This window comes from Podarcis bocagei (genome assembly GCF_964188305.1).
Source record: "Podarcis bocagei genome assembly, chromosome: 2".
Classification (NCBI taxonomy): Eukaryota; Metazoa; Chordata; class Lepidosauria; order Squamata; family Lacertidae; genus Podarcis; species Podarcis bocagei.
In genome coordinates, this window is record NC_138126.1 from 61766004 (window position 1) to 61792939 (window position 26936).

Below are 26936 nucleotides of genomic sequence, written 5' to 3' on the forward strand. Positions count from 1 at the left end.
TCTGTTCTAGGCCATTGAAAGTGTTGCTTCTGCCTCTGAACATAAGGTAATATCTTAGATTCTGCAGTAGCTGTTCTCTACCTATAATTATTTTTTTAGGGATGTTAATTGAAGGGGGGAACTTTTTAAAAAAAAATTCCCAGCAGCAATTACATTAATTTGGAATAGTGTGAAGTTGTCACTTGTGTAATAAGAGGACCTCTTGAAACTGACCTTTACCTTCTTTCGCTGCATTTCTGACACACCTGAGTTACCTTTCTAGCTCAATATTTGTAGCAAATCTGTCTCTTCACTCAAAGCCATTAGAAGTCAGGGCAAGGGCCAAACTTCTTTTTCATCCATCCTCTAAACTGAGAGATCTCAATCTCTGGCCTGCTTGTCGATATGACAGAAAATTATTCCATTCTTTGGCCAAGATACTAGAATTCTGTTTTAGAGTCTTGTCAGATTCTGCTTTTAGACACTGCCTTCAGTGTATGCACATTTATATTTGATTTACATAAGTACAAAAAGGAGTTGTTTTCAGAATTTGGATTCACTTTCTCCCCTCCATGTATTTGTGCTATGGAAGAAATTCTTATCAGAAAGTAGATGAGGACTAGGAATGAATTTTCACTGAAACCTTAGTTTATTGTAAACAGTGGCTGGGCCTTCCAATCTTTCTTCTGAATCATGAACACTAGGAACGTGTCATTTTAAAAGCAAAACTAAAGAGACATTTTTCAGAATGCTATATAAAATTACCACAGGTTCTGCCAAGTGAGCTGTCTAGATCCATTGTCTGGTCTGATCCTTATTCTTCTACCTTGTCTGGTTGTTAACCTTTGTTAATTGTTTTACTTGCCAAAAGGTTCTGGATCTGATAATGCTGTTAGTAATCTATGCTACAAATGGCAAGAACAAGAAGCAGATTGAGAGAGTGCTGAAAAACAAGATTCAATCAGGCTGCGTAAGAGAGCAGTTGCTGCGCAATGCCTTCCGTTACTACTTAATGGTGAGTACTTCTGCTGCTGTGTGATCCAGCATGCTGACAGTCTTTCCCCCATTCCATCCTCCGTCCAAAAATCTGCATCACTATTTACTGGTTTGCATACAGACCTTGCTTATTTTATCCACATGGCTGTGTACACAGGTACAGATCTGCATGGAGAGACATTAAAGTAAAACAGGCAGAGATGGTTACAGCTTTTCCTGCAATCATGGTGGTTTCAACTGCAGAAATGGCTGCTGGCTGCCTCCGCATGCTGCCTGATTTATTCTGAAGATAACAAGACTTGTATGTGTGAACTGGCTCTAGGATTCAGGGTGTTACTGGCTCCTACAAAGATATGCTCCCTGAACATGTCCTTCTTTACGTCTGGAAACTGTCAACAGGAGACATCCTCATACGTACGCTTCCTAAAGCCAGCTGGAGTAAAACTTCCTTCTGGCAGAACTAGGCAGCGTTGGTGGCTTCTATCCCCTCAGAAGCCTCCTTATTGCTTGCCTCATTGTCTTATCGATTTACAATGTAATTTTAGAAATGTCAGTCTGTCTGGCAAATCTGTATGAATTGCTCCAGTATTTTGTTAGCTCATCTTTGTGAGATGTTGAAGTGTTTCCTGTAATCATTGCCAATCTTTTCAGGACAGTAAAATATAAAAAAAAACCCTTAACTTGGAGTAAGATAGACAATTGGAAAGATAGTAGAGGTATGTATCAGAATCTCCCTTTTTTCTGTCTTTATCTAGGTTATGAGAGACCTCTTTCCAGCTGTCCTGTCACTGGCTGAGATCTTTGTACACTCGGCAGATCCCTGCATTGTCTCTTTTGGCTGCTGTATGTACAAGCAAGCATTCACAGTCTTTGACTCTTATTGCCAGCAGGTATAGTTCCATTCTCTGTTTGGTGAAGTGTGTGTGTGTTGTTGCCTTGTAGCAATTGACAGCTACTGGTTCTAATGTAGTGGGGGGCAGAATGCCATGGATCATAGAAGACAACCAGTTTGCATCAAGTTTCCTGTTTTGTAGCCAGGCCTGTGCCAGTGATAGGTGAGACAGGGCACTGGCCAAAGGCCCTTTCTGGCCACAGCACTATTAGCCACCCTGCAGCTACCAGGGCTGGGCCACGTTCTGGTGGGTGGGAAATATTTAATTCCTCACATTAAACACCACTGAGAGGGAGGGAATAGTTCAGCATATTATTATTTATTAAAATTATTGCCTGCTCTTCACTAGAGAGGTCCCAGGGAAGGTTAGAACAATTTAAAATTCAGAATAAAAATAGATAAAAATCACAATAATATGATGAGTTCTGAAAACACACACCTCTGGCGTCAAAAGTCAAAAACGTTTATCTGCACTTCTCTCTTTTATTTTCCTTTTGTTACATCAAGATGCCTGCTGTGATTAGTTTGATCAGCACATCTCTGTTCTGTGTTTTGCTCTGGTTTATGTAGAGTTTCTTGTCATTCTCTACAGTCCAATTTATGTAGGTGCAAACTATGTTAACCAATAGGGGAAAGCGGAACAAGACTATACAGGCAAAGAAGGCAGGGCCGGCCCACCTATGAGATGCGCTGAGGCAGCCACCTCAGGCGGCAGAATCCCAGGAGGCAGTGTCCCCATGACTGTTGGGAAAGTGGCAACTTCCAGCAAGATCTCACCAAAATCTTGAGACATCTTGTGCCCTTCACTTTGTGGGCACTGCTGTGTGACCCAACTGAAGGAGGCCTTGGACTCAGGTGGCAAAACAGGATGGGATGCCTCTGGAAGTAGGCAGCATCTCTAGCCTCTCTTATACCAGGTCAGGGCCATTCTGCCCAAAGCTGGACTGCATGCTTTTCATTTTTCCTTGTGTTTGTTCCTGCAGGAGATTGTGGGTGCCTTGGTAACTCATGCATGTGGTGGCAATAATATTGCAGTTGATGTCTCTCTGGATATGCTCATTGACCTAGTGTCTCTTCACACTTCATCCATAGTTCCTTATGCAGTCTTTCTGAAGGCAAGTATGGTACAAAGCTAGGAGCCCTCACTTTGGTACTAACAGCTTCACAACTAACCATTCTTCTTTGAGCAGTCGGCTGGTGCTTGACGGTCCACCACAGTTTGGTTAATGGTCCACCTTTTGTGGCCCTTTACACAGAGGAAGTCAGTCCAGGTGTTAACAGTATACTTTTTGCTGTACTGCACATTCTGTTATTAGAATTTATCATGAAGATATGGAGTACTTGGCATGACTCCGATCTCTCCTTTTCAGAGCATTTTAGATTATATGGATAATCTAAGTCCACAACAAATCCGGAAGCTATTCCAGATTCTTAGCATGCTGGCACTCAGCCAGGGGCACAAAAGCAGTCACATTCAGGTGAGTAAAAACATACTGAGTCCTGTGGATCCTGATGGTTATGCACTGTATTGGCCTGGCTATAAGCCGCACCCGCAAATAAGCCACACCTTTAAAATTCAAGGTTTATTTACGGGTGCGGCCCGCCTCCCAGCACTAACGCCCTGAACAGGGGGCAGCCGGTGCTCAGCACCCCACTCCCCAAGCCGGTGCTGGCACTCGGCTCCAAATATAAGCCGCACTTTAACTTCTCAGAGTCGGAATTTGGAAAAAAGTGCAGCTTATATTTGGGCCAATACAGTACTACCTCCAAGATGGAATTCCTTTGAGTACCAGTTGCTGAAGAGCACAAGTGGGGAGCATTGCTGTTGCACTCATGTCCTGATTCTGGGCTCCCATACGCACCTAGTTCGCCACTGTGAGAACAGGATGATGGACTAAATGGGCTTTTGGTCTGATCCAGCAGGGATGTTCTTATGACCTAATTGCAAATATCTAGATGCCAGTGTGTGTGTGTGTGTGTGTGTGTGTGTGTGTGTGTGTGTGTGTGTGTGTTAACTGAATGGTCAAAATTTGCTGAACGTTGCTGATACCTGCTACCTTAGAGAGAAAACATTTATCCACTTCTCAGACTTACTCCACTGAATTCCAGCACATGTACTACTTCTACCCTTTCAGGTGTTAGAGATTTCACGCATAATTCAGTGGCATGAGATTTACTGTGACTGCATCTGGATGAGGCGTTGTTATTTCTGACATTCTGGTTCCTCTCTTTCCATGCAGGATGACATGCATATGGTGATCAGGAAGCAACTCTCCAGCACTATTCCAAAGTATAAGCGCATTGGTATTATTGGTGCAGTTACCATGGTGGGAAGCATGGCAGCAAAGAGGTGAGGAAATGGAGAAGAATTTGCCCACTGTCGTTTAACTCTTTTCTATATACAGATGGCAACCGAGGGTGTCTCTTGAAAACCGCACCATGAAAAACCCAAGAGAATATAGCAATTTTCAAAAACCAATTTCCAAATATATAGGTTGCCCAAAAGAGCTCCATTAAGGCTGATGCCAACAGTATGCCTTAGAACAGGGGCTTCCAAACTCGTCCATGGGCAAACTTCATTCAGGTGGATTTGTGGCTGAAGACAGGAGGCAGCTTATCCATTGTGTTAAATATGGTGATTTTTAATTGTATTTTTATTTATTCATTTATTTCTTGTATTCTACTATATTACAGTTTGAAGTCTCTGGAATTCAGATTGTTATACAATAAAATACAATTATATAAGAACTGAAGGACGCAATAAAAATACAGTTTAAAATTGTACAGCGTCTAGCACAGTGCAGTACAGTTGCTACAACAAGCAGAAAAAAATCATTAATTGGTCCACCAGGACCCTCAGCAATTTTTAAGTGGTCTATGGGGAAAAAGAAAGCAGAGCCTTAGAAAAAGTGAGCAGCAGGATTTCTGTGTTCCCTGTGTACACACAACGTATACCAATAGTGCAAGAGAGATGAGGGGCACACCGCTTTTCAAATGTCTGCCAAAATGTTGTAGAGCCTAATGATCTGCAATACATTTGCATATGATTTATTGATGCCTTGTTAAAGGTGAGGTAGAATTCTGCGTTCCTGGGCTTTTGGAATGAATGCTATCAAAATGCATTCTGCAAATTAGGAAGGGACCCCTCCATGGTATTGTTTTAATTCTGTGATATGAAGTGCTGCATGATCGAAAACACAACAGAAGCTATAAAATAAAATAATAGTGTTCTTGTGAAGAGACACAATTCTTACTGGATTTCAGTTTTCAGTTCATTAGGCAATAGTATTTGGGGTTCGTTTGTTTTAGAGAGTAAGCCTTCAGAGGATATGTGAGCATTTATGGCATTTGAAGCCACCTCCCTACCCATATGGGACTGTGACAGTTATATCATTGTGATGATTAATTGGACAGTGAATGATGATCAATGAGATGTAAAGAATGTAATGAATTTATAGTCTTTGAAGCAGCCTTCGTTCCATTTCTGTGGCTCAGAAATGTATATGCGAGCGCCCAACTACATCTGTTAAAAATAATTACTCTAAAATATAATTTCAGGAGTAAAGAAAATGGACAGCTCTTGGAACGGGCACAGCTGAGCAAGGAGCAATGTAGACAGGCAAGTATTTGGATATTTGCAGGACCCCTCTGGGAATAGGTAGTATGTGGGGAAGAGATGTGTTCTTTGAAAAATTGCAGCAGAACTGAATGGGAAGGATCAGTCAGTGTAAAGCTTGGGGAGATATTCAGACCAACATGATGCTTGCTTATTTATTAACTTAGAATTTAAACTGACCGTAATCTGCCCCAATTTTAACATGGGGGGGGGGGAGTCGTTAGAAAGTTTCTGCTTTTCATTTTAAACTATCTCCTTATGTGCTAAAGAGGAGATGGGAGGAGAGAATATTCAAGCCCAAGGCTTGTCAGAGCCTTTGCTCATAATGCTAGAAACCATGGTTTAGCATTATGTGAGGTGAGGCCAGGTAAAGAGGTTAGAAAAATAAACTTGGAAGAATTAATCTGAGAATGGATGAGTTGGAGTTATGGGAGGAGCAGGATGTCACTGTCAATAAGACAAGGTGTCAGTGTAGATTTGTGCACACAGAATGCGTTTCAGAGATAGGTGTCAGATATTACTTAACATTTGGCTGCTGGTGTTCCTTATAATGTTCACAGGGGAATGTGCAGAGGCTGCCTGCACTTGTGGAACCATCACAAGTTGCCTGTACAATTATCCTATCACAATTATGAGAAGAGCCGTCGACCAAATGCCAGAGTGACATTCATTTGGCTAATGACATTTCTTGTAACCTCTAAAGCCACTTGGGGGTTTGTGGGCTATGTGCGAACATTGGAAAGCTGAAACCATATCATCCTCCAGTAACTACTCTGCTTCTTTTTTTCCTACAGATTATATCTTTACTAGAGCTGGTTTGCTCTTGCTGCGGACAGGTCCCCCAGGCCTTGGCTCTCTATTACGATGAACTCGCCAACTTGATTCAAAAAGGGAATTTGGATTCTCAGATCCTGGTAAGTTATAGAGCTATTGGTCTGCATCCATTCAGTTACAGACATTGTATAACCGTAGCTGGGATAATATTAGCTGAAACAGTAGTCTGGTAAATCATGGTAAACCTTAATCTGAAGCAATTGTGCTCATACATATTGCTCCAGTTGCTCCTCCTGCTCCCTTTACCAAGCTGAGAGGAAACCAACCACAGCACTAGCTTAGCGTCACATGCAAACCATTGTTCATGGTTTGTTTCTCTCTCTATAAGCCATGAGTTGAAGGTTTGTTTTTTACTTCATGCTCTTGGTTTACATGGAAGAAACAAACCATGAGCGCTGGTTCACACGTAACACTCTGCCAGCACTGTGGTTGGTTTTCACCTGGCTTTTGGCAACAAAAGAAACAGCGTGGATGCAATTGGAATAACATGCACCAGCATGCTGCATGTTTGTGGTAAGCCATAGTTTGTTTCTGACTTCTTCTGACTTCTACATCCTAAAATCTTTTTTCCTTAAAGAAAGTTTAACTTGCTGCTTTACTAAATCCTTAAATAAAATAATATCTTGTTTTTGGAGGGAAAATAAGGTTTTGGCCCCACACCTAAGTGCCATACCACTTGAACCAGTATTGGGAGTAGATTAGGCTAATTAAAGTCTAGGAGGGTAAAGGGGTTCTCAGTGGAAGCAGTCAAAGGAAAAGTAGTGGGGGATAAAGGAGGAGTTGCTTTAGCTAGTTTGCATGCTTCACTTCCTCCTCTAGCCTACACAGTCACCCTTCAACATAATTCTTTAAAATGAATTTTCCCTGTGGAACTGTCATTCTTTCAGGAGTGGATTGAGAACAGTGTGGAGAAGGACTTTGAGAGAGATTTTGTGACAGATCTTCTCCCTATAGAGGACAGGTATTTCAGGAAAAAAATACCATTCACCTCCTTTAGTACAAAAAAATTTAATTAGTTATTGTACCATTGGCCATCAATTGATATTTGATTCCTCTGCAGTGCTTTTCTGCTCCCGGTGAAGTCCCTGTATAGCTTGGAAGATGACAAAAGTGAGGGAATAATTGCTATTAACTTGTTGCCTCTGCTGTCCCAGAGCTATTTGAGCAAGAATGTAGATGAAGTAGCAGCTAAGAGCCATGACAAAAGGTCAGTGGTGCTTCTCTGTTCTTATTGGCCAAGGCAGAATGTGACTCCTAACACATACTTTTTAAAATTTAAATGGAATCATGGAAATATGTTGTTTTGTTCCTTCAGAAAGAACTAGTCAGGATGGTTATGAAGAAAACACGCAGACATTTCTGATAAATGTAAAAACAAGGGGAAAGAGCAGCAGACTCACAGTATTCCTTTTCAAAACACATCTCATTGCCTTGCCACAGCTTACCTTCCCTATCTCTCCAGTTTGCTAAGTAGTGCATCTGCATCTCCCAATTATCCCAACTTTTTCCCCTAGTCCTTGCAAATGGGAACAAAGATTCCAGTTTCATGAGAGGAGGCAATTTATGCAACAAGAAAGATGCAGGCAAATTTAAATATACTTTAAAAAATTTGCCAAGTTTTACATTGTCAGAAGAACGTAGTAAGAACACATAAAGTTGCCTTAAGCAAAGTCCAAACTATTTATTCACCTAGCATAGTATTGTCTAGGGTTGGGGTGGCTAACCTGTGGCCCTCATACATAAACACAATGAATATGCCTATTAAAGAGATCCCCCAAGGAAACTAACTGTTGGTTTTTTAACGTATTAAGTGGTGTGAGATAACTTGGTGGTCATTTATTGGTCCTGTATAGATTTAGACCAGGGCAGCCAACATAGTTGTTGGACTCCAGTTCCTATCATCCCAGACTGTTGGCCATGCTGGGTGGAGCTGATGAGAGTTGGAGTTCATCAACGTCTGGAAAGGCTGCAAGTTAGCTGCTCCTGATCTAGGGCTTCAGACTGGTCTTTCCAAGCCATGTCCGGAGATACTGAAGACTGGACTAGGACATTTTTCATTTCTTCTCTCCTTTCTCTCCCCAGGGTAGTGTCTCCTCTGTGTTTGTCACCATTCTTCCGACTGCTGAGACTCTGCATGGCGGAACTGAATAAAGGGAGCTTGGATGATGTTGATGCCCTATTAGGTACAGGTTATGGACAGTTATCTCTGTGAATGAATGGCATTTATTGTTCAGTTTCGGTTTCAGTTTCTGTTAATTGGTTCTTGTGGGAAACTTGCAGATTCTAGCTTCACCAATTAACTCCAGCTGGTGTCAATTTACTCTTGGCAGAAAGCCCAGGTCTGCTTGACCTAGAAACTACTCACTCTGATTGGTTAACGAGCAGCACTCAACTCTGTTATCTAGGGATTGCTAGCACAGTTTGGTGTGAGGTGTGTTAGGAGTTAGAAGTGCTGTGTATGGTTTTGAGAGAGAGAAAAAGAGGATTTATTTTGCTTTTATTTGTATGCAGAAACTCTGCTGGTTTTATTTTCCCTTTTTTAATAAATCCTGTAAATAGTTCTTCTGAGTCTAGCTGACTAGTCATTACTGCCGCAACTAGCTTCTTCGCTGTGCAGGAAAACTCTGCTACGTTTGGGCTAAAGCCAGTAGGGCTATGCCTGACACTCCAAAGTTCCATGAGGTTATGGGCATTGTGCTGCCAGCCTGAGTTGCGGTGGTGTCAGCATCAACGGCGTTGGTTCCAGTAGTTCCAGAGGTTGTTGTTCTCTGGCTGGTTCCTGACCGTGGTGAGCTGGTGACGCAGTGGACTCAAGGACAACAGCTGCAGCGTGTGAGTGCTGGGTGCTGTGGTTCCTGTTTTCTCTCTCGGTGGTCGTGAGTAGCTGGTTCCGGGTTCCAGGGACATCGCTCTCAAGATGGCCTCACAACCAGTTCAGATGGCTTTTGAGCGTCTGAATGACTCCAATTACTTGCTGTGGTCGGAACGCATGCAGGCAGTGCTGCAGAGGGATCGTCTCTGGCAAGTGGTGAGTAAGTTTCCTACGAAGCCTGATGATGAAGATCTCGATAAAGACCAAAGAGCAAGGGCCACAATTGTCTTGGGGCTGGAAGATTCCCAGTTGCCGTATGTGAGGGGAATCAAGACAGCTAGAGGTGTGTGGCAAGCACTTAAAGAACTCCATGTGCGTGAGACAGCGGTTTCCAAGCTGTTCATTCGCAAGGCATTGTACAAGGCAATGCTACAGCCTGGGGTTACAATGCAGGAACACCTACACAGTTTACAGTTAAAGTTTGCCGCGCTACAGGAAAGAGACTGTGCATTAGACCAGCAGGAGAAGGTGGCTATTATTTTGAGTTCTCTCCCGGAAAGCTGGGATAATTTAGTTTTGTCTTTAGAAGGCATGCAGGAGCGTGATTTATCAGTCAGTTACGTTACTGGGCGTTTGATTGAAGAATGGCAGAAGAGGCAAGAAAGGTCGTTGGCTGCAGAGGCTTCTACAGGTGGACGGTTTGGAAGGAGTTCTCATGCCGTGCCAGAGGTGGAGCAAAAGCAGCGTACCAGTGAGGAGTCAGCGTTTGCTGTTAGGCGTTGTTTCCGATGTGGGTCTTCAGCGCATCTAAAACGACAATGTCCGGAGTTGGTCAAGTCTCAGTTGCCAGTGCAGGAGCAGAGACGAGATCAGCAGCAGCAGCAGCAGCAGCGTAAAAAGAAATTCTTCAAACGAAAACAGTCGGCTCAGCTGGTGACCGGCGAGGTCAAGATTGCTGATGAGAAACAAGCGGTCTGGGTGGTCGATTCGGGAGCGTCTCGCCACATCGTGAATTCAGATGAATTGTTTGTTTCCAAGAACTCAGCACAGCGCAGCCAGGTGGCTCTAGCAGACGGAAGTACTTCCGAAGTGATTTCGGGGGGTGCAGTTTTTGTTCCTTGTCTTCGTGAATGCCTGCAAAATGTACTTTGTGTGCCGTCATTAAGGAGCAATCTGATGTCTGTAGATTGTTTGCTAAAAGCTGGGTTTAAAGTGCATTTTGAAGGAGACAGTTGCATTATTAAGAAGGCTGGTGAGATTTTAGGCACTGCTAAGTCAGAGGGAGGCTTGTTTTGGCTTAAAGCAGGATCTCAAGTTGCAGCAGTAGTCAGTAAATCTCAGCCTGCAGTGAATAACAAAGCTATACATGACAACTGTGTGCACTTATTGCATAGGAAAATGGGGCATGCTTGCTGGAAAAGTGTACTAAAAATGTCTGAATTGGCTGATGGGGGTAATTTAAAGAGTTGTAACAAGTACCTTGATTGTAATGTCTGTAAAAAGGTTAAAACCCACAGAGTCTCTTACCCCAGAAGTGACAGAGTTAGTGAGTCACCGCTACAGCTGGTTCACATGGACGTAATTGGTCCATTTGCTGTAAGCAGGGGTGGATCGCGTTTTTCACTAACAATTGTGGATGACGCCACGCGTTATTCTTGGGTTTTTCCCATGAAAAATAAGGGTGATGTGTTCACTAAGTTTAAAGGCTGGGTGGCATCTGTGGAAAGATTTCTGTCCATTAAACTCAAAAGGATACAGACGGACAGAGGTGGCGAATTTATGTCAAATGCCTTTAGAGATTGGTTACAAAAGCGTGGCATTGGGCATAGAAAAACGAATGTTTTTTCCCCAGAGGAGAATGGCGTTGCAGAGCGAAAAAACAGATCTTTACAAGATATGATGTTTGCCATGCTTGATGATGCTGATTTACCCATGTCTTATTGGGGGGAGAGCATGCTCACCGCGTGTTATCTCCAAAATAGGCTCTTTCACCAAACAATAGGTACAACTCCGTACTTTAAATTGTTTCAGAAAAAACCCAAAATTGACCACTTGCATGTGTTTGGATCAAAAGCCTGGGTATTAATTCCGAAACAAATGAGGAAGAAGGGAGATCCTAAGACCAAACAGTTAGTGTTTGTGGATTACCAGGAGCTGGGAAAAGGTTTCCGCTTTGCTGAAGGGACGAATGGCATTGTGATCTCCAGGAATGCCAGCTTTTGTGAACATAGTGGCTGGGAGAGACTACATGCCAATACTGAGGTTTGGTTTGAACCTTCCCAGGAGCTTCATGACTCTGAAGGTAAACATAGAGAATCAGAGTCTGAGGGGGAGGAAAGTTCAGATAAGAGCTCTCAGGAAAGTGAAGTTAGCCAGAGACCAGTGGCTAAGCAACAAAAGAGAGGTCGTAGTTCTGAGGAGGAAAGTGGGTCAGAAGAAAAATTTTCTCCCAGAAGATCTAAAAGACAAAACAAAGGAGTGCCTCCAGTGCGTTTTTCCCCAGATACTGCAAATGTGTTTAGTGTAAGTGCAGAGCCCAAGAGTTTTCAGGAGGTGTTAAAGTTACCAAAAGAGGAGGCAGAGCGCTGGAAACAGGCAATGGAGGAAGAGATGTCCTCTCTGAATGAGCATAAGGTCTTTACACCAGTAGCAGCGCCTGAGGGGGCAAAGATTGTAGGCTGCAGGTGGGTGTACAAAAGACTTAGGCCTGGTTAGGACATATCTAGGGTTGGAAGTGTGCTGGGCCCAAGATGGCAGCTGCCTAATTAGTCAGCAGAACAAAGTTAAACAACTACTGACTACATACAGGATGCAGGATTGCAAAGGGGCAGCGGTGCCTATGGATCCAGGTTTCATAAAAACACTTCACATAGATGAGAGTCCTGAATTTGAATATCCTGATGTATATCACTCTGTAATTGGAAGTTTATTGTATCTAGCACAGTGGTCCAGACCTGATATTAGCTATGCAGTAGGCATATTAAGTAGATTGGTCTCAAAACCCACACTAAATGCCTGGAAAGGGGTAAAACAAGTTCTGAGATATCTCAAACAGACAATTGGCTATATGTTACAATTAAATTCTTCAGAGGACGAAATGTTGAGTTGCTACTGTGATAGTGACTGGGGAAATTTGCCGGATAGAAAATCTGTCACAGGACTAGTTATAATGGTCGGTGGAGTTTTAATCAGCTGGCGGTCACGCAAGCAAGACGTTGTAAGTGTGTCATCAACGGAATCAGAGTATGCCGCATTGAGTGAATTGTGCAACGAGGTGATTTATTTCAAGCATTTGATGGCAGATTTAAATGTAAATTGTGGAGAACCAGTACAAGTTTACATTGATAATCAAGCTTGTATAACCTTAAGTAAAACAGAGGGTTTCAAATCGCGTTCAAAACATATCTCTGTAAAATACCAAAATGTACGTTGCTGTGTACAAGACAATGTAATCACCTGTACTTATGTGTCAAGTGAAGAAAATGTAGCAGATGTATTAACTAAACCATTGGCAAAGGTAAAGAACAAGCGAATGTGCAAGGGTTTAGGTTTGCTGGAAAAATGATCTCCTACATAGGTGTATTTGGTGTTAATTGTTCAGCAGAATCTGTGAGGGGGTGTTCAGTTTCGGTTTCAGTTTCTGTTAATTGGTTCTTGTGGGAAACTTGCAGATTCTAGCTTCACCAATTAACTCCAGCTGGTGTCAATTTACTCTTGGCAGAAAGCCCAGGTCTGCTTGACCTAGAAACTACTCACTCTGATTGGTTAACGAGCAGCACTCAACTCTGTTATCTAGGGATTGCTAGCACAGTTTGGTGTGAGGTGTGTTAGGAGTTAGAAGTGCTGTGTATGGTTTTGAGAGAGAGAAAAAGAGGATTTATTTTGCTTTTATTTGTATGCAGAAACTCTGCTGGTTTTATTTTCCCTTTTTTAATAAATCCTGTAAATAGTTCTTCTGAGTCTAGCTGACTAGTCATTACTGCCGCAACTAGCTTCTTCGCTGTGCAGGAAAACTCTGCTACGTTTGGGCTAAAGCCAGTAGGGCTATGCCTGACACTCCAAAGTTCCATGATTTATTGCTTTAGCCCATGGACTACAGCAGAAGATAGTTGGCTCTGCCTGTCCTGTAATCTCTTTGAGGACTTGGGATGTTCAGAGCTGGGTTGTGAGCAAAACATCTTATCTTCTAATTTGTTGTCTCCTAAGTTATACTATTAATTCCCCCAAAATGGACTGAATTACAGTGGTACCTCGGGTTAAGTACTTAATTCATTCTGGAGGTCTGTTCTTAATCTGAAACCGTTCTTAATCTGTTCTTAACGTGAAGCACCACTTTAGCTAACGGGGCCTCCTGCTGCTGCCATGCCGCCGGAGCACGATTTCTGTTCTTATCCTGAAGCAAAGTTCTTAACCTGAGGTACTATTTATGGGTTAGCGTAGTCTGCAACCTGAAGCGTATGTAACCCAAGGTATACTAGGAATCACTGGTCGTGTGCCATTTACCTCTCAGGCCAGCTGAACTTTGTGAAGGTGGCAGTGGGTGGGTGCTTTGATTATGTTGAACTTAAGTTAACTTAAGCCCTGGGGTTTTGCCATGTTTGTTACAGGATGTCCTTTGTATCTGACCAACTTGGAGGTGGTAGGAAAGTTAGATTCCTTATCGAAGCAAGAACGTGAATTCCTCTGTTCTCTTCTATTTCATGCCCTCAACTGGTTTCGTGAGGTGAGCAGTACTATGCAAGAAATAGTTAATTTCCTACTCCTTCAAATTCTGGCTAATAGGCCAGATGTCTGTCTGATATGACAATACTATCTCCCCAAAAACATAAAGGGAAGCGTTCCTAAACTGGGTTCTGTGTGTGTCTAAATGGAGTCACATTTTCATGACATAAATAGTATTTTTGCGTTTGGGGGTGAAGAAGTGTGTGGCTTCCTAATTGGTACATGTAAAAAAATACATGCCTTCAGAAGTACACACTTTTTATAATACAGATATTAATATTTCTAACTGGAAAAATAAGTGTACAAAGGAGCCTCCAGGGTTCTTTTTATTCTTTTTAATTGTTTTCTTTGTTTGTCACATTACTTTTGAAAAGACTGTCTGCCCCAAGATGTCAGAGCACTGTCTCATGCAGTATAGTACAACAGTTTCAAAAAATATATCTGCATCATTAAAGCTGTGGGTTCCTGGTCAAGGGGATGAAATTTGCAGATGCACTTCACCATGTTGTTTGGCTGACATTTTATGGTCCAAGTCAGCAACTTATTTATAACAGGTGATGTATTTGGAATTGGACAAAGGCTGAAGGACACAATCCTTATTGTGGAGTGCATTAAGATGTCTCTCCAGTGTGCTCTGGAATTATCAGATTTGATAAAAGGTTTAGCAGCCATCCTAGATTAGCAGAGGTAGCTAGGAAAGGAGATGTCCCTTTCTCAGTTTCACAATTTCGCTTTGCCTTTTAAGGTGGTGAATGCCTTCTGTCAACAAGATGACCCCGAGATAAAGGGGAAAGTTTTGACTCGGTTACAGAACATTACGGAGCTACAGTGTCTGCTGGAAAAATGCTTGGCAGGTGAGCAAGAACAAAATTCAGGGTTAAAGGGCATGGGGGAAAGAGAATATCCAGTATCTGCATATGTCTACAAGTAGATGGGCTGGCAAACAGGTTGACTGTGGTTTTTCTGCATGTGTAGGATTGCTGCACAGTTAGAGCTACCTGTATATTTCTCATTGCCACATGGAAATACAATTCATGTAGAAACTTTGTAATGTATGAAGGCTGCCTTAATGTAGTCAACATAATTGCTTCCCCTTTTGTTTCTCAGCAAGCCCTGGATATGTTCCCCCTCTTGCAAATTTTGATTCTGAATCCTCAGAAGGAGTACCTGTCATCAATACCATTGGTGCCACCAAAAAGAAGAGCAAAGGTAACATATGCTAAACTTTATTTTTAAAATAAAAATTCATGGAAGGATATAATCGAGACTATAAACTTTTTTTGCAAATAAGTCCAGGAATGCAGAAGAGGTTACGCAATAAAAAGACTGTATAGCACAGCACCTCAAGCTTAAAGTATAATTGTGCCTTTGTTCAGTGAAGGATTCTGTATATCATGGCCTGTATACCATGGTGCTGCAGGAGTATTAGAAGGGCTGGGTCGACCGGGAGGCTGCCAGGCCTCCACACTGAGAAGGGCTCCCCTCTTCCAGGCTTACCCAGTTCTCCGTCTATAGCTACTCCTTCTTGTGAGTAGTAGTACGGCAGCAGTCACTGCTGCGCTAGTGGCATTCCTTTGGAGAGTGAAGATAGGGAGAAAGGTGTTAGCATGAAGGTATTGATTGTTCTCCATGTCTGAGGGGCAGCCTTTGTTTGGAAGGCACCCAGTGTTTGTGGAGTGTGTTCCTCAAGTGCATAGCGCCTTTCTCCAAGTGCCCCCAGCCCCTCTCCTGAATGCAAAGTCCATATGCAGGGAGCCTGTGAGGCAGCATACCACACACCACAGATGTCAAGAAGTGAAGTGAGCTGTGCTTGGGGCATGCACAGTTTGAATCCTGCAGGTACAACCATGAGATTGAACTGGAGATCCACTGGGTCCAGAAGTCCCATTTGGAGTGGCCTCAGTGGGGCACCAGGTGCTACTGGGCCCAGTTACTGAGGACCAGGTCCTCTTCGTTGACTTCTGTGGTGTTGTTTCCATTAGGCCATCCTTTTTGCTAGCTTAACTCATGCAGGGCTCCTAGGGTCACATGACTGATCAGACGGGGCTTGGGATGCACATTATGTCCCCCCTCCCTCCTGTCCTGGAACGCCCCTTATTCTGGGCTTGCACCAGCTTTGGCTGCTGCAGGAGTTTGCATAGCTCCATCTGAGCCAAGGGTGGGGACTTAGCTGTGTCAGGAACTTCCCAGCTTAGCTGGGGATCCAAAGATGCTCATCCCAACAGATCTTGCCCCCTTTCCCTCTGCTTGTGAAATGCTCCCTTGTTTTTCAGGGCAAAAAACCCCCAAATCTGATAATGGCAAAAACAGTTCTGCAGACAACTCACAGCTGGATGAGAACACAGAAGCAAATCAGCCTGAAGCTGAGATCAGCCAACCAGAGAAGGTTCTATATAGCCCAAGTTCTTTTAAGGAGTATACAAAAGGAAACTGAAAAGAGCAGACTGGGGTGCTGTGGGTTTTCCCCCTAGAAATTTGAGCTTTATTCTCTCCCTGATTATGACCATCCTCTCATGAAAAATCTGATAAACCGCATGATAAAAAAGCAGCATTGGTGCAAACATGCCAGGGTAATTGGTATCCACTCAGTGGCTTAAGGGGTTGGGGCCAGCAAAAATGCATTTCAGATTCTTAGGGTGCCTTGGATTTTTCAAGTCTTAAATCGGTGTACCCATGATTTGTTATTTTTCTTATATTCTTTCCTTCTGGATGTGCAGTACACTGGCAGCATATACAAATACATGCCCCCTTAGTGAAAATCTAAGACAAGACATTAAGGAAGAAGCACCATAATCTGAATGTGCAGTCATTTCCATATTGTTTGGCAGTGCTTCTATCTTCCCATTCTGTGATGCTCTTCCAATTCTATTGTCCTATAGCTGTTTTTAAGCACAGACTAGGATGGCTATCTACCTATCAGGGATCCTATAGCAGCAACATTTCTTGCTTCAGCAGTGGGTTGGGCAAAGATACCTTTGAGATGCCTTACATTTCTATAATTCTATACTGTTGAAAGGGGAATTTGCACAGTCTGTATCTGTATATGCCACCTGTGTATTTCATATTATCAAATGCCATTGAGAACCAATGCTGGCAAAATGCAGAGTTACTTTTGCACTTGACTGGCACTCAGTCAGTTCCCAGAGATGTGTCCTGTGCAAAGAAATATGTTCTTCTTCTTCTTTTCAGGACTCAACAGAAAAAGAACCAGAGACTCCTTTGGTACCACTGCAGAGTTATAGTGCGTATTTCCGTGAACTAGACTTAGAGGTTTTTAGCATTATTCACAGTGGCCTGCTGACCAAATCTGCTCTGGATACGGAGATGCACACAAAGGCATGTAAATTTAAACAATGACATAAACTTCAGTCTACTTACTCTCACCTGTTGTGGTGATAATACACAGCAGCAACACACACACTTGTCCCATCCTACTCTGATATCTCCTGAACTTGCATTTTTATGTAGTGCTATATTTAAATCCCTGAAGATCCCAGAATACTTCATTTATAGGCACCATATGAGCATTTGGCTTAATTGTGTCATATTCTTCCCTTAAATTTTTAGACCCATGAAGTGGTGCAGATCGGGCCAACACAGCTTCTGTTCCTTTTGGACGATCTGAGTCGTAAGTTGGAACACATGCTGATTCCAGCTGCTGCAAGAAGAGCCCCCTTTTTTAAGGTACGTACAAAAGAGATAGCAAGAAGGCATTGTGTTCCTTATGTCGGGGACCAAATGCATCTCCCCAGGCCTCTAGCCTGCAGGACTCTCCCCAAGGCATACATCCTCCCGAACCACAGTTGTCATCAGCTCTGCTTTACAACCTACTAGAGGTTTTTTGGCCCAGTTGAAATGTGTCCTTGAATTCTGATAGTGCTTCTTGCTTGCCTGGGTGGAGGGCAGAGAGGGATGCGTTGAGTGTGTAAAAACTAGCCTATTGTGCAAAAGTAATGCACTCTCTTTGTCCCTTGTGCATTCTGATTCACTCTTGTATACTTCCTGGTTTGATCAAATTATAGTTTGTTGTTAAACCTAATTTAGTAAACTATGGTTTGATCAAAGTAGGAAGCTGGGGAGGGAGGAAGTCCAAGCCACATTTTTCCAAGTTTATTCTCTTCAAAAGGTGACCCAGTTATGTGCCCAGCTTTACGCTGGTACCAGCCATGCACTTTAGTCTATACTGGAGACAATTTCATGTTTGCTGAGCATTCATTGGTAAAATCCCTTTCACCTATACTAAGGTTTGATCACTGCATAAAACTTTAAAAACCTTGGATTTTCTACAGGGAAAAGGAAATAGAAATGTTGGATTCTCACATCTTTGTCAAAGATCATCTCAAGAAGTGATTGAATATGCTGTTGAACTCTTGAAGCCACTGTGTAACCACATGGAAAATATGCACAACTACTTCCAGGTTAGAAAGTAAATTGCTTAGACTACATCAACATACAATGTGTGTTTTAACAGGTATGGGGTTTGTTTCCATCATGAGTGTTTTGTAAAGTAGGTGGATCACAATGTAAGCAAGCAAATGGCAGCTTTTTACTTAATAGTTTGTTCTTCAATTAAGGCACTGATTGCAGAGAACCATGGTGTGATCGATGGGCCAAGGGTCAACATTCAAGAACACCACCTCATGTCATCCTGTTACCAGCGATTATTGCAAATCTTTCACCTTCTGTTTGCTTGGTGAGTGTGTGGAAGTGCAAATATGACAGTGAGGATGAACCATCACTCTTATTTTAGGACTCTTATTTTTCTTCTTGGCTAGGACTCCCATCAAACAAGCCAGTCTTAGCTAAGGTCAGGAACGGGCTCCTGTGAAGCTCATTGTCATATAGCCCTGACACAGTTACTTTGTCAGATTAAGACAAGAATGTAAGCAAAACTTTAGGGTGCTCAACTATGCAATCAGAGCTGATAGTCCTCTGCTGTAGAAATGAGTCCCAAGATTTCTGACGACATGTGGCTGGCAGTCTGTGCATGAAAAGCATACAGAGCTTGAAGAATGCTTACATTTCTCTTCCCCACACTAGGCATTATTGCAAAAGGTGATTGATGTCTTCTCTTTCCTCAGGAGTGGATTTTCTCAACACGAAAACCATAGCTTGCTGAAATCTGGTCTTCGTGTCCTAGCACATAGACTCAAGCCAGGGGAGAGAGATCTCCCTCTTGAGGAGTTGCTCAGGTAAAATAAAGAACATGTCCCTCATGGTGCACCCCTTAGTGTTTTTTTAGTCCCATTCTGAATAGACCACCTTTCCTCTTGTCAAAGTGCTTGATCCTTCCGGATAGTTTTTCAAATGGATCTAAAAGGTAAAGATTCAGAAACAGGATATAGGATCCATCAATGGGCACGGGAAACTGAATATTAGAATGTGTTTATTATGCCAATTTATCAGCAATGTTGTTAATAATAGTAATAGTAATAATAATAATTTCTTTTTTGTATCCTATAGTCAGAGTTTTCAATACTTACTGAACTTCCAGCACAGTATTCCCAACATTTACTGTGCACTGAGCCTCACTCAGCTTCTGCTTGTCATTACTGAAAAATCTGGGACTAGCCAGAAAAGCAATGAAATAGGTAATGTGTACAGTTTCCTTGCATTGCATAGCTTTAATTTGTATAAATTATGTGTAGTTTTGAGAGTTTCAGCAAGCACATTGAAGAAGGCATGCTATGCTTTCAAAAAATAAAATGTTGAAATGATTTAATTTATGGTTAGTGTTTCTTAACTAACCTGGATGGAAATAGGATTCCAAAGTGGATGATGCACACAATGTTTGTACGTCTTATTGGAAATTCCCTGAAAACAGGGGGAGCTTTGTATGTCACAACCCAACAGAGATCATTGAAAAATAGTTGCAGGATTATGAGACTATGACTCCAATGGGTGCAGAACCACAGGTACTTGAGCCCACAGATGTCACAAATGGCAAGAAATAAAAGTTGATGCAAAATCACATGGTGTGTTCAACACATGTTATCTGCCTAGCTCATGGATAGCCAGTACAGTGGTGCCTCGCAAGACGAAAAGAATCCATTCTGTGATTCTCTTCGTCTAGCGGTTTTTTCGTCTTGCGAAGCAAGCCCATTGATGGATTAGCGCATTAGCGCATTAGCGCTATTAGTGGCTTTTAGCGGCTTTTAGTGGCTTATCAGCTTATCGGATCAGCTGATAAACGGCTTAGCGGCTTAGAAAAAGGGGGGGGAGGAAAAAAACCCACAGGAACTCGCAAGACATTTTCGTCTTGCGAAGCAAGCCCATAGGAGATTCGTTTTGCGAAGCACCTCCAAAACGGAAAACTCTTTCGTCTAGCGAGTTTTCCGTCTTGCGAGGCATTCGTCCATAGGCGCCGACTCCATGGGGCCTGAGGGGGCCCGAGCCCTCTCAAAAATTCGTTTGGGGGGGCTCTGCCCCCCCAATAATCTCGGGCACCCCTCCAGCAGAGCGCCACCGCCGCCCCTCCCCCAGCCCAAAATGCACAGGGTCGGGCTGCATGCCTCCTGCCCTCCCTTCCGAGCGAAAGCTCCACCCAATTTCCTTCGGAGCTGATTAATAGGCGCAACACGCTCTCCCCTATTCGCTCACGAGGAGGCGGCGCCACTTTATCTACATATTCATGAGCTTATTTATTATTCATGAGCTTTCCCGCCCCCCCCCCCCAATATTTTTTATAAGTCTGCGCCCCTGCATTCGTCTTGCGGGGCACCACTGTATGGTGTCCCTAAAATGTTGCTGGACTACAACTCTCATCATGCCAGACCGTTGGCTTTCTTGGCTGGCCTAATGGGAGTTGGAGTTCAGCAACCTCAGGATAGCCCCATGCTGGCTACCTGACTGAGACACTGAAAGCGGATCAACAGACTGTTGCATGCCCTGCACAATAAAATAAATCCATGCATTCTTCTTTTGTTCTTCTTCGACAGCTTCCATCACTAAACATTTTCTCTGCCAATCATGGCTGCAGCCCAGTGGAATTCGTCAGAAGGGCTCCCAGTTTAATGATGCTCTCCACACTTTGTTCTGGTAAGGATGGCTTTCTGTTTGAGATATAAGCATAATGCTCTCTACTTTCATTCCCACAAAAAGATCATGATGTAGCAGCCAGTTTATTTCATTTGACATTGAAAATGCCTCATTGGCAACGACTGAGATTGTTTAAAAATCACAATTTCTAATCAAATTGCATTTGTAATTACGCTACATTTTTATAATTATGAATGTTGATGAAATAGGGAGGAAAACATCATTTATGCTTTTCTAGTACATCAAGCCAAATGTAATGTAATGTAGTATAAGCCTTATAAGGCTTTCTGATACCATATGGAATTCTGGTAATTTGTGTAAAAAAAAATTGTTCCACACAGTATCTATATGGAGCACACAGATAATATATTGAAGGCGATAGAAGACATTTGCAGTGTTGGGATTCCGCAGCTGATTCAATCTTCTAAGGATGAATACTCTTCCACTTACCCTACATTGACCAGGTAATGGAGACCTTGAGATTTATTTTTTCCATTGAACAGTTCTTCAAAAAGAAGGAATATTGGAGAAACTTATATTATGTATACAGCATGAATAATATGTAAATGCTTCAGAGAATAAGAATGCTCAGAAAGCTGTGTATTATTTCAAAATGGTGTGACTTCAACACAACTTTCTATTTTCACCAGGCAAACTTTTCCAGTTTTCTTCCGAGTGATGATGGCTCAGCTTGAAAGCTCAGCGAAAAGCATTTCTGCTGGAAAACCATCAGATTCCAGTGAGGTAGGGTGACATAGGGTATCTGAGATTTCTAGCAGGAAGTCTGCATGCCATAGCTCTGGCAGAATGTGTTAGAGCGTGTTCAGCCTCACCATGTACTTCATTCCTGAAGCTCAGAGCTGATTTTGCACAAGTACAATAACTAAGTGGCAAAATAGCACATTTGTAATCGATTGTAAATGTGCGCACACACAAACACTCCATGGCATTTAAGCACAATTGGATTAAAAGTACTTGCTGGAGGAGGATCAAACCCTCACTTGCATTGTTTATCGTAGGGAACCTCAGTCATATAAATGTGTTGTCTTTCATAACTGACAGTGGCCTAAATGAGATGTAACACTAACCTGTGATTTAGCATTGTGTGAACAAGCCTAGGTGAACCTCAGACTTGCTCATCACCACTGCCTCTCCCTCTCACCTTGAGGAACATATCTCCTGGCAGCAGCCAGATGATACCCAAATAAACATATTTCTACTCCTGTTATTCCACAGGTCCAGCTAGAGAAGTTGCTACGCTGGAACCTGGCTGTCCGGGATTTCCACATCCTTGTTAATTTAGTCAAGGTGAGCAGCCTTCACATTAACAAGGAACATGCATTGCTGGAATATGACCGTGCAGGATTCCTGTATTCTTATCCATTTAGTCAAAACGAGTGCCTTTATGTTTAACCTGGAGAAGAGTAAAAAAAAAAAAATGTGGTAACCATCATCAAACATCTGAAGGGACTGCCATGCAGAAACAGGGGGCTGTTCCAGAGTGCAGACTAGAATCAATGGGTGGAAATTGCAGGGAAGCTGATTTTGGCTAAACATTAGGAGAAACTTCCTAACAGCAATTTCTTACAAGAGCTGTTCAGCTGGAATGAGCTGCCTCAGGACCTTGTACAGACTTTTACGTTCATTGGGAAGGTGGGAGGAATTGCTTTAACTAGCATTCTGGCTTCTCATCATTCTTTCTGCTGGATCCTTTACTCTTTCCAAACAGGTATTTGACAGTAGGCCTGTGCTCAGTGCTTGCCTGAAGGTAAGTTGAGGATCTGATGACAATGGTGGCTCCCACAGGGGCTTACAAATGCATGAGAAGACAATCCCTGCCTTCAAGCTCACACAAAAGAAAAGGGGGCTGGGAGAGAGCAGGGCGGGGGGGGAAGCAAGCTCAGGTGCTATTTCTTAGTTACAGAGATCTGCAGTGAACAGCAGGAATTGAGGAAAAAATGGAGAGCATCCAAAAGTTGCTGGTCTCTCAGTGCCAAAAACAACCCAGGCAATCTAGGACTTCCAAGAGCCTTCCACTCTGATACTTCAATTTGACTCTGCACCTGGCTATAATTGCAAGGCAGGGAGCACAGAACTTCATTCAGTGAAAGGTGCTTATTATGTGAACTTGGATGTAGGTATGAGGGAGCACCATGCTGATACTTGAAATTACTGGCACATGTACCTTCTGCCCAAGTATTCCTGCTACAGTAGAGAAACTTTGGAGCACAAATACCTTTTGATTACATAGCTACATTGCACTACAGGCATCCTATGAAACAGTTCCTGAGATTGTTTGGGAGAAACTATAAAAATTAAAATGATGTAATTTGGTGGCAGGGATATGCTTTAATACTTCTTCCCTGATTAGGCTGGAAAGGGAAATAAACAAATATGCAAGGTTCCATGCTCTGTGTTGTAAACTCATGGCTTGTTCAAATAGCAGCTCCTAATTATTGTAAGCAATTACCACATTTTCTGCCTTTTTGTCTTTGCTCCATGTAGTATGGGCGTCTTTTTGTGGAAACATTCTTGAAGCTTGGCATGCCCCTATTGGACTGCAGCTTTAAAAAACACAGGGTAAGGTGTTGGAAACAGGGCTGTCGTCTGATTGACACGGGAATGGACTGAACAATTTGTGGCTGCTCTTTCTAAGCATGGAGTATAGTGACTGTGCAAATGATACAATGAAAATGGGGGAGGAAATGTTTGGTATAACTGAGTTGATCTGAGAACTGAACAGTGCCAATAGTGAAACAACTTATGTGCCTTAGTGACACTTCCTTGCAAACCTGCCATGACCCAGAGCATGGGATAATAGTAAGACAGTAACTCAGATAAGGGCTGTTTCGTGTGTTACTTTTAAATGTACATCTCAAAGAGGTTTAGGGGACATGTGGCAAATATGGGCATCATACAAGTACACTTGTCCAGGAACCAAGACTGTACACTTGGTAGCAAACCTGAGTTTGGTGTGATGTAATATGCAAAGCCGTCCTAATTGGTTCAGTATACCCCATTGAGTGAAAATAGAGCCTTGAGTTAGTGATAATGCAGTATTCCAAGTAGCCCAATAGGTGGCAGTTTTGAACAGGCTTGTAAATGGTTTTCTTCCACCTTCCAGGAGGATGTGCAGAGTTTGCTGAAAACCTTGCAGCTGAGCACTAGACAACTTCACCACATATGTGGCCATTCCAAGGTAAAGAAGGCTACAAAAAAGGTGTTGGCTTCTAATTTAGTACAATCTGGTCAATCTGCTTTAAGTTCTCTATCAGAGTATGCTCAGTCTTCCCATTTCAGTGATTATTTGTAATGAATTGCAAATCCAGTAAAAGGCTGGGAATCTCCAGGTTGTACTCCAGCTATTCTTGCTTTATCCATTCCTGTCCATGCATAATAAGAAGGGTCCGGCTAATGTTTTTATAAGCTAATTGCTATTAGCTTGTAAGTCTGACCTTTATTATTATGGACATATCACAACCACAGGTATATTCTTCTGGAAGGCTAAATTGTCATCATCTGTTTTGCTACTCCTGATATTGTTTTTTGTTGTTGTTTTGTTGTAAAATAGTAGTAGTAGTAATATAATATTCAACCCTGATCAACTTAAGAAGGTTATATTTATGGCAGCAGACCCTTTCCTGCTCCCCTGTGCCCCACTGCCAGTCCTGTTGCCTACAACTTGTTCCTTGATCTTACACTTGTCCTTTTAGAGTTAGCAACTGGGAGAGAAGGGGAGGTAGAAGACAAACTTCAGAAGAAAGAGCAAGTTTGTCGAAAGGCAACAAGCTACAATATCAATAGCACTCTTAAGTTTATAATATACATTTTACAATCTTTATACTATTTAGTTATAACAACCATATTGAAGGCCGTTATTTCCATCATAGCAGAGACAGGGAGATAAAACCTTGCTGAATGCCATTCAGTGCATTCATAAAACAGGGTTTGAAGCCAGATTTCCTATATCCCAAACCAACTGAACAATCCTGATTAAATACAGAAAAAGATAAGGATTGTTAATTTCCTTCTGTGCATTTCTTCCATGTGTAGATTCATCAAGACACAGGACTCACCAGCCATGTACCGCTACTGAAGAAATCCCTTGAGCTGTTTGTTTACCGAGTGAAAGCAATGCTGGCTCTCAATCATTGTCAGGAAGCTTTCTGGGTGGGCGTCCTCAAAAACAGGGATCTGCAGGTGAGAATATATATGTGTACAGCACTACTTGGTTTCTTGTGAATGGCTCATTGACTGAGCTTGGTGGAATTTGAATGGACATCATTATTCAAGTATTAGCAGAGTAAATAACATTTAAATACATGGAAGATCATAACTTTTATGTTATCAGATGTCTTTTTAGAAAGCTGAGTGAACACTAAGCAAGCTCTGTACGGTGAAGAAATGGTAAAGTTAAAATTGTTGGAACTAGATGAGCCATGTGCAAAAAAGGGGCAGGGGCAGCAACCAAAAGAGCTTTAAAACCAAATAGTCATATGCCAGGAGTCAAATGCTTGTCTAAAACAAAAGGTCTTCACAGACTAGCAGAAAGCCAGTCAAGAGAGAGGAGAGTTCTATTTTTGAGTGGCATCATAAGTTTATTGTGTCCATTTTAGGGAGAAGAGATTCTTTCACAGGCATCTCAAGCTAGCAAGATGGAGGAGGAGATTTCCAAGCTTCCTACAGAGGTAATTGTCTAAAGCACCTATTGTGGTTGTTGTTGTTTTTATGATCATTATATTCTTCAGTAGGGGAAGGGTCAAGATTATCATTCTGTTTCTGGTACAGGAAATGCACAATGATAAGATGTCTTCACTGTTGTTGTAATCTGAGCTGTGCCACTGTTGCTTCTTTCTCACTAACATCTTTTGCATGAAATGAGCTGTAGTCTGTAGGCTCGAGGGGGGGTAGGCTGACCAATGGGCATAATCCGGTTAGCCTAATGAGATAAGATTAAGATGGAAATGGCACTCTGAACCATTCCTTTCTTGGACATGGAAAGGCAGCAATTTGCACATTGGTGAAACCTACCCCTAACTTTACATATATGCTAATAAGGTTTAAACTGGTGGTGAGAGGCCAAGAAATATTTGGGGTTGTGGTGGCTAGCTCAATGAAAATGCTTATAGATAATGTGCATACATCTGTATCCCTTAATCTTCACCGCTTGTGCATCAGTGCCATGATTTTTTTTTTCCCAGGAGGAGGAGGAGGAAGGGGAAGATTCAGAGAATGAAGATGGGATGGATATCAAAGACAGTGATGAAGACAGCTCTGATTAGCATGGGCTATACTGGCTTAAATTCTTCATGGCATAATTACTGGAACTAGCAAATTAAAGGAAGCAAATATTGAATGGATTGTGTGTCCAGAACACCTGTGCTTCAGTGAGCTTATGTGGATCTCTAGAAAGATTTGCACCTTGAAAATCAAAGCACTTTTCTCCTTGCATCCAGATCTGTCTCCCTTTTTCTCTCTCATATGCCTTGCTCTCTGTCCATCCCTAAATATTCTCCACCCGTGATATGTAAAAAAAAAAAATACAACTTTTCATTTGAGTCAAGAATCAAGATTTGAAATGTTTGATTAAACATTTGAAAAAATACTAAAATGTTCATTTTGGTTGCTTTCGTCTCATGAAAATATTTCATTGCTCGTTTGTATAGTGTTCTAGCCTGTTGTGTTGTTTGTAGTGCTACATGCAGAAATATGTATTAAGATCTTTGGAGTTTCATTCACAAATTTACTAAATAAAGTAGAAATCCTAACTGTTGCATGCTGTGGCAAGTGTTTAAAGGGGCTAAAGGGGCACAAATGACATTTCTGTAGGTTTAATTAACCTTCGACAGTTGTGTCCCTTACCCACAAGTCATTTCAAGGCTTCTATGACATTGCCTATATGCATTTAAATAGGGCAATTGAATGCTATGGAATCATGTCCATGTCTACACATTGAAAAGATATAAATATTGCTATCCTGAATTGCCCAACTAGCTTTAGTCTTTCAAGTATTGCTGTTATCTCTATTTAATATGAAATACATGTAG

The 26936-nt window shown here is 42.2% G+C and overlaps 1 protein-coding gene across 3 annotated transcripts in view; it reads left to right on the forward strand.

Annotated features, from left to right (window-relative positions):
• Nucleotides 1-26500, forward strand: part of FANCD2 (FA complementation group D2) — a 40617-nt gene extending 14117 nt beyond the window's left edge. For 2 of the 3 annotated variants that reach the window (XM_081185811.1, XM_081185812.1), the window contains 31 exons: nt 11-46; nt 851-994; nt 1731-1865; nt 2851-2982; nt 3238-3345; nt 4108-4217; nt 5426-5486; nt 6278-6397; nt 7205-7278; nt 7378-7524; nt 8400-8500; nt 13737-13852; nt 14597-14705; nt 14959-15060; nt 16125-16237; nt 17041-17187; nt 17419-17535; nt 18141-18269; nt 18426-18544; nt 18933-19043; nt 19315-19442; nt 20790-20889; nt 21231-21353; nt 21540-21633; nt 22126-22197; nt 22619-22657; nt 23395-23469; nt 24014-24088; nt 24943-25089; nt 25506-25577; nt 26091-26500. In XM_081185811.1, coding sequence (XP_081041937.1) covers nt 11-46; nt 851-994; nt 1731-1865; nt 2851-2982; nt 3238-3345; nt 4108-4217; nt 5426-5486; nt 6278-6397; nt 7205-7278; nt 7378-7524; nt 8400-8500; nt 13737-13852; nt 14597-14705; nt 14959-15060; nt 16125-16237; nt 17041-17187; nt 17419-17535; nt 18141-18269; nt 18426-18544; nt 18933-19043; nt 19315-19442; nt 20790-20889; nt 21231-21353; nt 21540-21633; nt 22126-22197; nt 22619-22657; nt 23395-23469; nt 24014-24088; nt 24943-25089; nt 25506-25577; nt 26091-26171 — 3237 coding nt within the window. In that variant the 3' untranslated portion in view covers nt 26172-26500. The remainder of the gene's footprint in view (nt 1-10; nt 47-850; nt 995-1730; nt 1866-2850; nt 2983-3237; nt 3346-4107; nt 4218-5425; nt 5487-6277; nt 6398-7204; nt 7279-7377; nt 7525-8399; nt 8501-13736; nt 13853-14596; nt 14706-14958; nt 15061-16124; nt 16238-17040; nt 17188-17418; nt 17536-18140; nt 18270-18425; nt 18545-18932; nt 19044-19314; nt 19443-20789; nt 20890-21230; nt 21354-21539; nt 21634-22125; nt 22198-22618; nt 22658-23394; nt 23470-24013; nt 24089-24942; nt 25090-25505; nt 25578-26090) is intronic. The other variant, XM_081185813.1, reaches the window with a different exon arrangement.
• Nucleotides 26501-26936: the final 436 nt, after the last annotated feature.